At 34.2% G+C, this 14,333-nt stretch overlaps 2 protein-coding genes across 2 annotated transcripts; both read right to left on the bottom strand.

Annotated features, from left to right (window-relative positions):
• Positions 1-450: 450 nt before the first annotated feature.
• LOC109012807 (chloroplast envelope quinone oxidoreductase homolog) lies at positions 451-4,216 on the bottom strand. Its single transcript, XM_018994627.2, has 4 exons — positions 4,094-4,216; positions 3,221-3,362; positions 2,097-2,188; positions 451-1,347 (listed from the first exon to the last, which is right to left on the bottom strand). Exons 1-4 carry the CDS (start codon positions 4,157-4,159, stop codon positions 658-660), a joined length of 990 nt encoding a protein of 329 aa, XP_018850172.2. The 5' UTR covers positions 4,160-4,216; the 3' UTR covers positions 451-657.
• Positions 4,217-7,750: 3,534 nt separating this feature from the next.
• Positions 7,751-10,493, bottom strand: LOC109012806 (chloroplast envelope quinone oxidoreductase homolog). The gene is made up of 4 exons (XM_018994626.2): positions 10,298-10,493; positions 9,246-9,387; positions 8,937-9,028; positions 7,751-8,769 (listed from the first exon to the last, which is right to left on the bottom strand). Exons 1-4 carry the CDS (start codon positions 10,361-10,363, stop codon positions 8,077-8,079), a joined length of 993 nt encoding a protein of 330 aa, XP_018850171.1. The 5' UTR covers positions 10,364-10,493; the 3' UTR covers positions 7,751-8,076.
• Between the last annotated feature and the right edge of the window lie 3,840 nt (positions 10,494-14,333).

Below are 14,333 nucleotides of genomic sequence, written 5' to 3'. Positions count from 1 at the left end.
TTGATAAAGAGTGGAATGTACAAGCTCCTTGCAGTCGTTTTGAAAAAGAGTGGAATTTACTATTAAAAAATTATTATTTTTTATGTAAATTCCGTATTTATTTATTTTTTTTAAAGTGATTGCACAGCACTTGCACATTCACAATTACATCTATAATTTTTCTAATTTTTAAAATCTTCGGTGGTTACTCTGGAAAAGGTGCATTGGCAAGTTTTGACACTGTTTCCATATCCCATCAAACTTAACCAAATGCCATTTTTTCAAGGTTTCCAATTGAGTAATTGTTCGAGCAAGCTAGAACGAGCTTTTGTTACATGTCTTCGAGATTATTGAGAGTTTGAAGGATGGCAAATTGATTTCCTATTAATAAACAAGTTGATCATTAGAATAAATTGCTCGAAAAGTAAAATAATGGCTGATTCCGAGCCCATGTAGATCAAGAGTTCTGGAGGAATCAAATGCAAACGAGAGTTTATTATGATTACGGCCCCCAAAAACATTCCGCATAATATCAAAGGTTTGCAATATCAGGTCAAATGCCTCATTCAGCTGCATATATCTAGTTTTCTTTGTATTCATTAGTAAAATAACCTATAGACAAGCCCCTTAACCTTGAGTGCATAACATTTACAGGTTCAAAGCATGTCACACATCAATTCAAGGTTCCACGATGATCTTCCCAGTAGCATGGCCATCAATACTCTTAGCCCACGCATCTTCAGCCTTGCTCAGGGAATGCTTTGAGTCAATTACAGTTTCAAGTTTATCTTCCTTCAGCAACTTAACGAGATAATCCAGGTTCCCACCCTTAGAAATTAGTAATACGGGCAACAACTGCTTCTTGGAGAAGGTAAGTTTCTTTATAGCAAAAGTCACTAGGGCACTTGGTCCGGGAGTTAAATCTAAGACCTTCCCATTTGGAGCCAGATTAGGCTCAAAAGTTGACCAAGGAATGCCTGTTGCACAGTGGACCACAACATCATACTTCCGACCGGATGGGCTCTTCAGAGCTGCCCCCTCGGGGGTCTTGTAGTCGAGAACCTCGTCAGCCCCTAATCTCTTGACAAAGTTGATATTGCGGGACCCACAAGTGGCAGTCACGTGAGTGTTTCCAAGCTTTGCCAGTTGAACTGCATAGTGACCCACACCACCTGAGGCAGCAGTGACCAGAATGTTTACCTGCTCGCCACTCCCATCAAGCTTGATCCCGGCCGATTGGGTGAGCGCCTGGTGAGCTGTAAGACCCGCTACAGGTAAGCCTGCACCTTCAGCTGCTGAAACTTCAGGTGGCCTAGCAACTGTTAGCCTCTCCTTGGCCACAGCAAACTCAGCTAATCCACCTCCATCCTGTCATTGTATCATACAACAACAGACAGAAAATAAATATAGGCTATGTCGATAACTAATGCCAGAATATTATCACAGGCTCACAGCTGGAACATCCATCCAATAACCAGAAATTCGGCACGCCTAGAGTTGCTGCATGTGTTAATTGTTCCCATCCCAGTACAACAATTTGTGACAACTTAACATAAGGACCATTCAAAGATAACTTGAATGTACGAAATAATTAAATTTCAAATTAATTGTTGTTGCAAGCAGTATGCACATCCAACCATCTAAAAGATTTTCCATTGCCCCATATCCTTATTACTCTGTTCCCATGTACTGTCAATGCCATGTAGCACCCGGTGGGGTCTAGGAGCATGCACATAAGCAAATTAGTACCAGAAATGCTCTCTGATTTTTCAACAAAATAATAGCAAGGTATTTCTAAATATAACAATGGGCTCCATTCTGTTAAGAGCTATCCAAACTGCCCTGCTCAGAGGAGGTAAGGAGAGGAGAGGGGAGGGGGGAGCTATTAAGGTAAAACTTTTATGAGAATATGCCTTCTATATATATTTCTTATAACAATGATTTTTTCATCTGATTTCCACAGTTGGAAAATAAGAAGAAAAAAGCAGTCCGTTACCAGTGCAGGAATCATTCCTTGTCACCAATCATCCAAATCTTTTTTATCATACGATCATGCTTCCTCATTCTATTCAATTGCAGGGAACTAAAAAACTAAAGGAATAAGAATGAGTGCTCACAGCATGGTTAAGCATAGCTACGACTTTGTCACCGGCTTTGAAACTTTTGACCCCTGGACCAACCTCTACGACCTCTCCTGCCACATCAGTACCTTAACCAACAAGGAATATATTCAGCCAAAAGGGAAAAATGTGGCACTTCCCGCAAATTTGCCCCACACAGAAGTCAGTTCAGTAGTATCATCGAAATACTGATGTATTGATGTAGTAATATAATTTCTATTTAATTTTTTTTTTATAAACAATTCACTCTTTTTAAGAGCAAAAGAGGTGCAATCCAATCGAAGTACACTGGGTGCATACAAGAGAAAGCAACTCATTGGAGAGAAAAGGGTAAACAAAGAGCCAAAGATACTCTGAGCCAAATTTCTATTTGAATAGAATTGATCAGCACTGCATAAATGATGTTATTGTATCAGTTTTGATTTGACAGCTCAATATCTTGAGGCCACTTGAGTACTAAAGGAAAGTCAAATGCTCCCAGCTTCTTTTGAACTGGCATAAGTAGTTGAACTGTAAGATGTATAGAATGCTGATTAGAAATTCTTCTTCATCATGTCAAATTGAGTAGCCTGAGCCAAGCCCAACCACCCATAGTCAAAGAAATATGGGAAAAAATTATTTTTTAATTACTAAATAAAATATGTGAAGATATGTTTGAAAGTCCAATTTGGAAGTAACTGCAGTGCCGTCATAGCATAGTGCTGCAAGCATGGCATTGGAAAGTGAGGTGAAGACTCAACAATCAATCCTTATCCTCTGGAAAAGGGTAAAAGGTACAAACTTTCTGTTCAAGTGTACCTGAAATCGCGATATTCCAGAAACATGAATTTGTATCTTCATAATTAATAAACAAATGGCCACTAAAGGAGAATCCAGAAATAAGTTCTACCCAATTTAACATCAACATAGAATCTTCAAGTTAAATAGATTTTCTGTCGTGCTTATGCTCTTATAAATAGTCAGCATGTCTTTGACAAAAAAATTAACTTCCGTCAAAGAATAACAGGCTATCCAAATTTGAAATATAGCTTAGCACCGTTTCACAACTGTCAACGAGAGATATGTATTAGAATGCATTTCTAAGGTCAAATAAGCCTAACAAGGTGCCATAAAGAATTTACCAGGCACGTGAGGGAACCTGCGAGGCAACAAAGGCCGCAGAATGCCTTTCTGAATTTTCCAATCAACTGGATTTAGACTAATTGCTTCCAGTTTTAGCAAGAGCTCATCCTTTTTTGGAGTGGGAACTGGAACTTCAACATGCTGCAGCATAAATGAAAATTATCACAGTAATCTTTACAAGCAATTACAGATGTACTGATATAGTATCAATGGCATTATAGATCTGCAAAGCAAGCAGCAAACGCAAGTAAAATATTCACAGATATTCAACCACAAATAGTTTTACCATTTAATTCTTCTGCAACAGGAAGGTGCAGTTTGGGGAATAGGGGGGAACCTATGGATTGTGTGTTCGTTTACAAATACAACAGTTTTCAGTATTTAACATGCCAAAATAGCCATGTTCAATTCTGGCAATAAAAAAGAACATATGCCATTAGTGCTCCTTGAATTATTTTTCAGGAAAAACAAAAGGATGGCATTGCAGCCTGAAATAGATACAGGCTCCATTTCCAATTCTACATCAAAGACATATTGAACAAAGATCAACATATTAAACCAAAATTAGGTTAAAGCAGGGGTACATTCAAACACCAAAAAAAGGAATCCCCTTAGAAATTCACTCCAATTTATTGACCATCCCAGTCTCGAATAAGAGAAACCAATCCTAGCGCCCTCAATAACCGGAAAAAATAACAAATTTAACGGGAAAACAGGGTTTGGAACGAAAACAAAAACAAAGGATTAGGTGGGTCTTCAATCCAGACTACATACTATGATCTGCTTTGCCAACTCCGTTGTACTTTCTAATTCTAAATACGAAACTCAAAGGCAATAAAAGAAAAATGAAACGGAATAAATACGAGAACAACCTTCAAACCAGCAGGCCCTCCACCATAGCCAAAGTACTGAACCGCATGCATAAGCTTTCCTGCCATACTCGCAGACGAGAAACCGGTGTGTAGAGGTAGAGTGAGATAGGGTGACGGGTCTGAATTTATTGGAAAGTTTAGCGGTGGCCTTTAGAAGGAGTAAATGACGGAAATGGGCCTGTCGACGTAGAAAATATAAATGTTTTGGCTTTTATTTCTCAAAGTAGCTATAACATTAAGAACTTAAAAAATAAAAAAAAGCTATAATATTAAGAAAAATTCTATTCATAAATTGGCGTGTATCGCACATTTAATAAATTACATTTAATAAATTAGATATAGTATAATTTGATTAATAAATTTTAAAATTTGAATTTTTTAAATTGAATTATATTATGTACTTCACACATCAACTTTTAATGATATTAAGAAAAGTTATATTTTTAAAAAAATTTCCAATTACTGTTTGGACTAAAAATCAGTGCGTTTATTATCTTCTAAAAAATAGTTTCGAAAGATGATAAAATTACATTAATAATAATTTAAAAAGAATTATGAGAGACAGATCGAGTATATGGACGGTACAATTTAAAACTAAAAAAAAATGTAATACTACGTACTGCTATTTGGGTGAAGCCATACACAATCATTTTGAAAAAAAAATATAATTAACCATTAAAACAAAAAGAAATTTTATATAAAAGTTTTACACCATACACTTCTACTTAATCGATATGTAATTTATCATTTATATCTTTTTATTTTAATATTAAAATATATGTATTTAAATAAAAAAATAAAAATAATAAATTACATGTTGTTAGGTGGAGGTGTGTTGTAAGACTTCCTTACAACGGTACTCTTAGAAAAATAGTTAATGTAGACCACATATTTATCCAATTTTTTTAAAAAAAACAAACACAAAACTTACATCTTAAACTTGAACTCCAAAATTATATTCAACATTACTCATTCGTCCCATAAGCGATAACGATACGTTCAATGATCTTGCGAACAAACAAATACAAAAAATGACAGGCAAAAACTAATTAATTTGTTTAAAATTACGTGCACGTAATTTTTAAAAATATATATATAAAATAAAAGGCAAAAGATGCCATAGTTTGTGCATTTCTTCAGACCAATGATATCATCCGGCGGATTTATTTTCCTATGAGATCCAAAGTAATTAGTCTCAATCAGTCAAAAAAATAGTTGAAGATATTATATATTGATTGCTTCAAATAGTCATGTAATTATTTGGCTCGGTTTGAATTTATCTCAACTCATCTCATTATTATTTATTATTATTTATAAATTTTAATTCATAAATTTTATTACTATTCATAAATCATTTCAATTTATCTTATTTCATCTCATCTCTTAATAAAATATTATAAAAACCAAATAAATAATTAGTACAAGAGCCAACAAGTATTTTTGCAAGTTACTAGGAATATTATTAGAATAAAAAGATAGTTCGGTACACCATAGTTATAGAGTGCTAATATTAAACATTACAAAGGTGGATCTTTACCACTATGGAAAGGTAATATTAAGGATGCTGGAATTTTGATCAGAGATATATTTTTGAAGGCTTGCGTTGCTGCTACCCAGCGTGCTAGATTGTGCATGCATCGATTTTTAAATCGATAGATTTTTCTCACTGTCCATTCTTTGAATGAATTGAGATAATGCCTAATGTCATTTATGATAGGACTCACAATCCATTCTTGGACGTAAGAAGAGTTTGATATTGCTTGAATTGTTACGGATGAATCTCCTTCAACAACAATTTTTTCCAACTTTAGATGAACAACTTCTTTAATGGCCATGAGAGCTGCATTTGCTTCGCCTAGATTTGAGTTAACCTTGCTAATCATATCTATTTTGACAAAAAGTACTTCACCATTGTCTTTCCAGCAAATAGATGCTATCATGGAGCCTTCATTTCGGTTAGCAACATCAAACGCAATAAGATGACTACCAATAGGGTGTCTTACCTCATTAACTCCCATATGGAAATTTTTTGCTGCTTAAGTTTTGGAATGCTGTGTGTATGTATTGGAAACTAAGTTCACATAACTCTGGATGGAAGATTCAGCTTGCTTGTGAGACACCTTGTTTCTATGGAACCAAAGATTATCCATAGCTATGATAGCAAAATTTTGGAAGTCTTAGAGTTCTTCTTCTGGAATGTTAAGGTCTTTCACAGGATTTAAGATAATATTAAGCCAAACATCTATTGGCTGGGTAGCAAAAGAGGATATATCTATAGACCATATTGATTATCTCCATACTACTCTAGAAAAAATATAGTTGAAGAATAAATGATGGAGATCTTCTGGCTCAGTGTTATAGAGGGGGCATTTGGTAAGGTCGGCATCCAGATGGAGGACAGAATTGATGAGACCTTTTGTTGAGAGGAGGTTTTGGCTAATCTTCCAAAGGAACAATTTTAGTCTGTCTTGAACTTATAATTTTCACAACTTTTTCCGGTTAATGGCTTGATTTATGGTGCCATGATTTATGGTGCTAGATTGATTATTTTCATTAGCAAGGTTAGCATAAGCCGATTTAACAGAGAAAGTTTATGAAGAATGGTGGATTCATTTGATTTTGTCAGGACTGAACTGGAAGTTGTGATTTGTCAGATGAATTTTTTTGAATTTCCCGTGAGGTGTTTTCAGAAAAAAGAGTACTTAGAAGTAGAATATTCCACTGTCTAGGCTCTTCAAGGATAAGTTCAAAAACAAATATGATATGGTCAAAATCTGACAGGCCAGTTTGGATTTGGGGTGGGGATATAATTTGGTAAGGTTGGAATCGAAGGATCGACAATGCGTGGCGCGACACGTCACTTTGCAGATGTGTGGCCTTGTAGAACTAGGAGACACAGAGAGGAAAATCACGACAAGCCGATTAGTTTTGTTAAAGTTATTATTCAAAATAACTTTCATTTTATACTTCAATTTAATTACAAAATTAATCATTAAGTATCTAATTTTAACTGTTAAAATAAAATTAAAAAAAAATAGATGAGGCGAAAGCTTAAGTCCATGAGGGTACAGAGTAGTACATTATACATTTTTTGTATAAGGTAGTATGTAAAGAAACTATTAAAATGCATTTATTTTCTCTCTCGAGAATATCATCAGCTCTTAGGGAAAATGAAGTGTTACTGTCGTTGAGGAATTTTATAAAAATAAATTTATAAATTGAGTTTATGTAATATGTTAAATCTATTTTATAAAAAAAAAACTTTACAATTTGATATATATCATATAAATACATGTCAGCTTGTAAATTTATTTTGAAAAGTACTATAACTATAAAGAAATTTCATAAAAATAAATCTACTAACTGATCATATGAATTTATATAATATATTAGATTTATTTTATAATAAAAACAACCTTATAATTTAACGTCACTACAAGAAAACTGTTTATTTGTGACCAGTTAATTTTAGCGAAATGACTATTTACAGCTAAAATGAGTCTGTTTTAATTACAAATAGTCTTTTTGCCACAATTAAATGGTCACAAAAGTCTATTTTTCTTGTAATGCGTACTATATCATCTCACGCCAATTTATAAATTTACTTTTATGACTAAAATATTCTTTTAAGAAAAACATGACCAAGACAAGTCCAAAAGTCACAACAATATGAAGTCATAAAAAGCATCGATACAAGTTACACATGATCTGTAATTTACTTATACAACCTCATCATTAATTAAAGGATAATTTTGATTCATAAATCAATAACAGAGGCAAAACATCATATTACGTACGCACGATTAAAGCATACAAAGAAAATTCTTCAACATACATAATACAAACACCATAATCAACTTAACAATATTTTAAAATCTAATTTATAAATGGCCCTTAATTTTCACAACTTCTTCACTTGATCATCCCCATCAACTCCAGGCCTATATATAAATATATATATTAATGATATATAGGGTTGTCACCTAAGGCTCCACGATGATCTTCCCAAGAACATGATCATCATCAACATTCTTAGCCCAAGCATCCTCAGGCTTGCTCAAGGAATACTTAGAGTCAATCACTGTCTTAATCTTCCCTTCCTTCATCAACTTCACAAGAATTTCCAGGTTCTCACCCTTAGGACTCAAGAGCACAGGGATCTGCTGCTTCTTGGAGAATGTAAGTTTCTTCAGGGTATAAGTCTTGATGGTACTTAACGTAGGATTCACATCATATATCTTCCCGTTGGATGCCAAATGAGGCTCAAAAGTCGACCAACTAGTGGCCGCTGCACAGTGGATAACCACGTCGTATTTCTTCCCCGACGGGCTCTTCAGAGCTGCCCCATCCGGGGTGGTGCAGTCGACAACCTCGTCGGCACCTAAACTCTTGACAACCTCAATGTGTTCGGGTGCACACGTGGCTGTAACGTGTGTGTTTCCCAGCTTTGCCAGCTGAACTGCGTAGTGACCGACGCCGGATGAGGCGCCGGTGACGAGAACATTTACCGGCTTTCCGGTGCCGTCGAGCTTGATGCCGGCAGAGTCTGTGAGGGCCTGGTGAGCCATGAGGCCTGCGGCAGGTAAGCCTGCACCTTGTGCTGCTGAAATTTCCGCTGGCCTGATCACTACCATGTTCGCTTTTGTCACAAGAAACTCGGCCAATCCACCTCCAATCTGTAATTAATACATAAAATATGTATACGTTAAGTTGAAAAATTAAATAAATAGGAGTACTTCTGATGATAATTAAAATCAGCTATATAGTACTCTTATAATTGATTTGTTTTGAGAGTTAGAAGCTATATATATAGCTAGCAATAAGCTGGAGGAGGAGTTCTTACAGAAAAATGAATCATAGCAACGACTTGGTCACCAGCTTTGAAATTCTTGACTGATGATCCAACCTCAACGATCTCGCCGGCCACATCAGTACCTATATATTATTCCAATAAAAAACTAAATAATTCCAGTCGAATTAAAGGGAAAGAAAAATATTATAGAATGCAAAACTTCCCAAAATTTGCAAAATATTGCAACAATAATATGGTACGTACGTAGTACTGACCAGTGATGAGTAATTAGATCACCACAGCTTCTCATCATGATGAATATATATATATAAACCGATGAATGAAGTAACATGAAATTACCAGGTATCTGAGGAAGTCCTTTAGGAAACATAGGCTTCAGCATGCCTTGCTGAATTTTCCAATCAATCGGACTTAGACTAGCTGCTTCCACTTTTATTAAAACCTCGTCTTTTTTTGGAGCGGGAACCGGAACTTCAACATACTGTAACAGGAAAATATATATATATATATATATATAGATATCAATTTGCAATACTTATATATATTATATTATATATGTCAAAAGGCTTTCTTTTTTCGAAAGAGATCAGGATCAGCAATTAAAACTTGTGAAGAGATCTTTATAAATTCAAAAAGTTAGCTTAATTATTAATTCATCTTCGATCCATGCAGTAGTACTAGCTATATACGTCCTATATATTTCCTTTCCGGAAATTTCAACATCACCCAAATTTACACGATAATGGGTTCAGTAGTTTCAAAAGTCAACCAAATGATCTTTGAGAGATAAACTACAAAACAAGTAAACAATTATATAAACAAGCTGTGAATACACATCGTAATCTAGACAGCTCATTAATTCAAACTAAACATTTTCGTGCATATATATGCATATATGTTGTAAGTGTGTGTAGTACGCTTGTGCACGTTTCAGCTACTCAGATGAATCGATACGATGCTAGCTAGCTAGCTTATTCGGCCGACCGAGAGCCGGCCGGCCAATTCCTGATGATCACAAGTAGTACTAAACCGGCCGGCAGAGATATATTGAAAGAAAAATGAGAAAACCAATTTTTGACATGGTTAATTAGATTTAGATAGATCATAAATGAAATGGATATTCATTTATTAATTAAGACATTAATTCACACCATAACCCCCCTCTCTCTCTCTCTCTCTCTCTCTCTCTCTCTCTCTCTCTCTCTCTCTCTCTCTCTCTGTGTGGCTAAATCATAAACGTGATCAAGACCAATATTCTGTGGGTTTCTTTTCATAAGTTAAAATCTAGCGCCAAAAACACTGATATAACTAATGAAACATAGAGTTACTTGTCGAGAATAGATCACAGAAAGCAAGATAATATATATATATATATGCAGGAAATTAATTACCTTGAGATCAGAAGGTCCTCCGCCACAACTACCGTACTGAACTGCATGCATAACCCTGCCTGCCATACTATATGCTAGCTCTCTCGCAGTCTCACACGAAATGCTTCGCGCAAGTGTTAATTTGTATGTCGAGACAGATCAGAATCATGTGAGAAATATGGTACTGGAACGTACGTACGCAGAAGCTAGCGATCATATCGAAAGTTGTAATTGGACCGGTTTTATAGTGACATGGGATTTCGCGGATAAGGGGGAGTAGGTAATGCTACACTGTGAATGACGAAACTAGCCCCATTGAATTTTCTTATTTTCGATTGTGGGTTCTTTGACTTCTGACTCTATATATAGTGCGCGCGTAGAAAATAATGTAGCGTACGAATTAAGTAGTTATATTCTCAAGGGGAGCTGGCACTAATATGACGGTCACAGCTGCCGGGGAAAAGAAGGTGATCGAGACGACGGTGAGAGGCTGAGATCTTCCATTGAAAAAATATATATCTATCTCAAGACTCAAATGACTGTGAATGTGAATCTGAACATGATCAATATATCTTCTCTTCTGGATATGTGCATGTGTTCTTGGAGTACAGGAGATCATGTCCATTAGCCATTAAAATTAGAAGTCAATGAGACTTGTACATTCATATACATATATATATATATATGTCACATGATCTTGTACTTATATAATTGACTTGGTTTTAGGCTAATTAATGCAATTATTTTGGGGGATAAAAATAAAATACTCTCTTAATATATTTTAATTCTCTAGCTAGCTAGGAGCTCGATAGTAGCCAGCGGTTCGTCTTCTTCTTATTCTTTTTTAATGAACCAGATCGAACATGCTAGATCGATGATCAGTCGTCGGATTTTTCAGTTCTAATCTCTTGTTTCTAATTTAGTATATAATACATATATATCATATAAATTATTCATACGAATCTTGGGCAGATTCGAGCAAATAATTTGTTGGGTGAGAATAAAGTCGTCAGACAAAGTCATAAACTTTTATTTAGGATAATGATTAATCTCAAGCCTGGTTTGGTTACAAAAACCTTTCAAATCATTTCATGATCTCAACATTTAAATGTCATTTAAACATAAATAATTTTAAATTTTAAATTTTAAATTTTTTAACTTTTTCAAGAGAGGTTTAAATTCAGAGATGAGTTAAAATAGTTTGTAAATAGTAGAATAAAAGTTGAATTATTTATTATATTTGATGTAAAAATTTGGAAAAATTATTTTAAGATTTAAAAAATTTGAATTGTTTATTATATTTTGTGTGAAAATTTGAGAAAGTTGTAATGATGAGATGAGTTGAGGTGAGTTTTGAATCCAAACCTCTCCCTAATCATTACCTAATAATTACAATTTTTTCAAACTTCCAAACAAAACACAACAAATAATTCAATTTTTTTAAATCTTGAAACCAAAATTATATTTCAAACCTCTTTTAACTTTATAATTTTTTATTTTTCTCATTTTCCAAAACTTCATAAAAATCTTAACTCAAACTATTTCACTACTATTCACAAATTATCTCACCATTATTTATAGATTTCTCATTTCATTTAATCTTATTTGTATAACTAATAAAACTAGGCCTCAATCCGCTTGATACGTCCATATTTTTAAAAAGGAATTTTTGATGAGTACTAGTGCTATTAATTTAAAAATCTTTACCCTACGCATTATTCATATATATATATATATATATGACATAATTTAATTTATACTATTTAAAATTTAAAATTTATTTTTAAATTAAATTACATCACATAGATAACATGTGATATAAAAATCTTTAGATGGAATTATCGCGGGACCATCAAATGAGGCCAAGTCTAGTCCACAGTGCACACCGTGTACCTAGTCCTCCTCGTGCTGATCCCGGCCTGTCGACGTACTCCCAGTTTCGTTTTTCTATTTTATTTTTGAACTTTAAAATATAAAATAAAATACTAATTAATATTTAAAAATTAAAAGAAAAAATATAAAATTTATAAGGGAAGAGACTGATTCAAATTATAAAAAATTTATTTCTTGAAAAAAGCACAAGAACTAGTGAATCTCAATCTGGACAAATTAATAAGGTGGTGATTGATCATAAAAAAATAATTCCTTTAAAAAATTGATAGACTACGATATTTTTTATGCAGTGATTTGATTTTATTATTATATGCCTCCTTAAACGTCTTTTGTCAATATAATATATATATATATATATATACATATATAAATATAATATATATATAGGGCCATATATATGTGGCTCCACCACTTGATTTGCAATTAATTATATGGCCGTAGTTTGCGAGGACCGGAGCATATATTAATTATTCAATACAATATATACTGCATTAAACATAAATATATTATTCGCCCGCCCTTACAATTTATCTCATCTTAATTTGGGTCACTAGCAACCAATCGCATATATGGTTGCCCATATTTAAAAAAAAAATAATGTAAGATATAGTTATAGATTATACAAGTCTTGTGTATTATTTTTAAAAAAGAGTCTGTCTATTATTAAATAAATCTTATATTTATTTATTTATTTTTAAATTAATACGCGATAATTAGACCGTAAATATTATTTATCTATTCACTTTCAGTAAAAAATAGATAATTTGTGAACTTTTCTGTGTCTGATCTGAAACTTGAAAAGTGCGAAACAATATTAATTGTAGTTAATTTAATTCCTTTCTTTCTATGTAATATTGTCTCTATTTTTTCTTTACAGAACGATCAGTTTTTATTTGCAAATTTTCATTCCAGATTATAAATTGAAGAATATTTAATTCGTATCAATCACAATAGACAAGCAGATCGTGATCAAAGCTAGCTGTAACGTGTAGTCAAAGGTCTGAATCCATGACTTCTGGGAAATAATTACTTGTTAACAACTAGTCAAGGAAGACTTAGGTTCTGCGTGTAAGCAAGGCATCAAGGCGTGTAAGCCATGGCTTAGTCCTCAAGTTCACGCGTTCTGATGGTTTTGTAAAAATTACGGGACAGGAGACTTTCATTTTATCTAGTCAACTCATCCAAATGAAAGGAAAATGAATGCAAATTTTTTTTATGTGGCTGCAGTCACCCTATGCATGCCCTTAATCATGGAATTAAAAGATGCATCTTTTTCCATTTTTCTGATCTTCCTGTAATCATATATCTTCTTCCACCATCTGCTACAGCTTATTTGAACAGTAGTTGATGAGTTGGGAGAGCTCAAATTCAGCTGCTTCTACTCAAAATCAATGAACATATATATACTATATATATATATATATATGTCTGAACATGGACATGCAAAAGCTATATATTGATATCTTAAAGAAGACAAAAGAAGATCAAGAAAAATAACACATCTTAAAATTTTGAGCACTAATCTCTTACACTAACTATGTATGTGCATGAATACATGCATGTCAAGCATTTTCAGTAACATATCCTAAAGCATCCTTGTAATTGTTCCACAAATCCGACACCATCGTCGAAATCATCTCCGAGAAGCCCTCCAGAAGCTCCGGCACACCTGTCAACAGCCCCTCGAAATTAGTCCTGGTTTGCTCCACAAGGCCTCCAATCGCCGAGCCAGCAAAAGCAGCAGACCCCGAGACACCATTTATGAGAGCATCAAACACAGTGGAGATGAGAGTTTTGACTGCTTCTATCAGAAGCTCCAAGAAGTATTCCAAGCATCCCTTGATGGCCTCCGCGACTTGTTCTAGAGCACCATGGGCCGCTTCTCCCGGCACTTTGAATGCATGGATCGATACCACCAGAAGGTTTGCCACCGCAGTGAATAAGAATCGAGTGATGAGATTCCATGACGTTGTTATCGCCAAGAAAATGATTTTCAGGAGGAAAAGCAGCATCTGGGTTGAGAGGAATTAGATCGATACAGAGATCAGAACAAAACCTGAGGATCGAGGAAGAGAACGTTCTGACGATTATTATTTTTAATATATATATATAGTGCCTTTCAAAGTCATTTAGCAGTACTGTTAGTGGTTAAAACCATGTTGTC

This window comes from Juglans regia, chromosome 14 (assembly GCF_001411555.2).
Source record: "Juglans regia cultivar Chandler chromosome 14, Walnut 2.0, whole genome shotgun sequence".
Classification (NCBI taxonomy): Eukaryota; Viridiplantae; Streptophyta; class Magnoliopsida; order Fagales; family Juglandaceae; genus Juglans; species Juglans regia.
The sequence above is the reverse complement of the archived record's forward strand: the minus strand, read 5'-3'. Positions and strand labels throughout refer to the sequence as shown.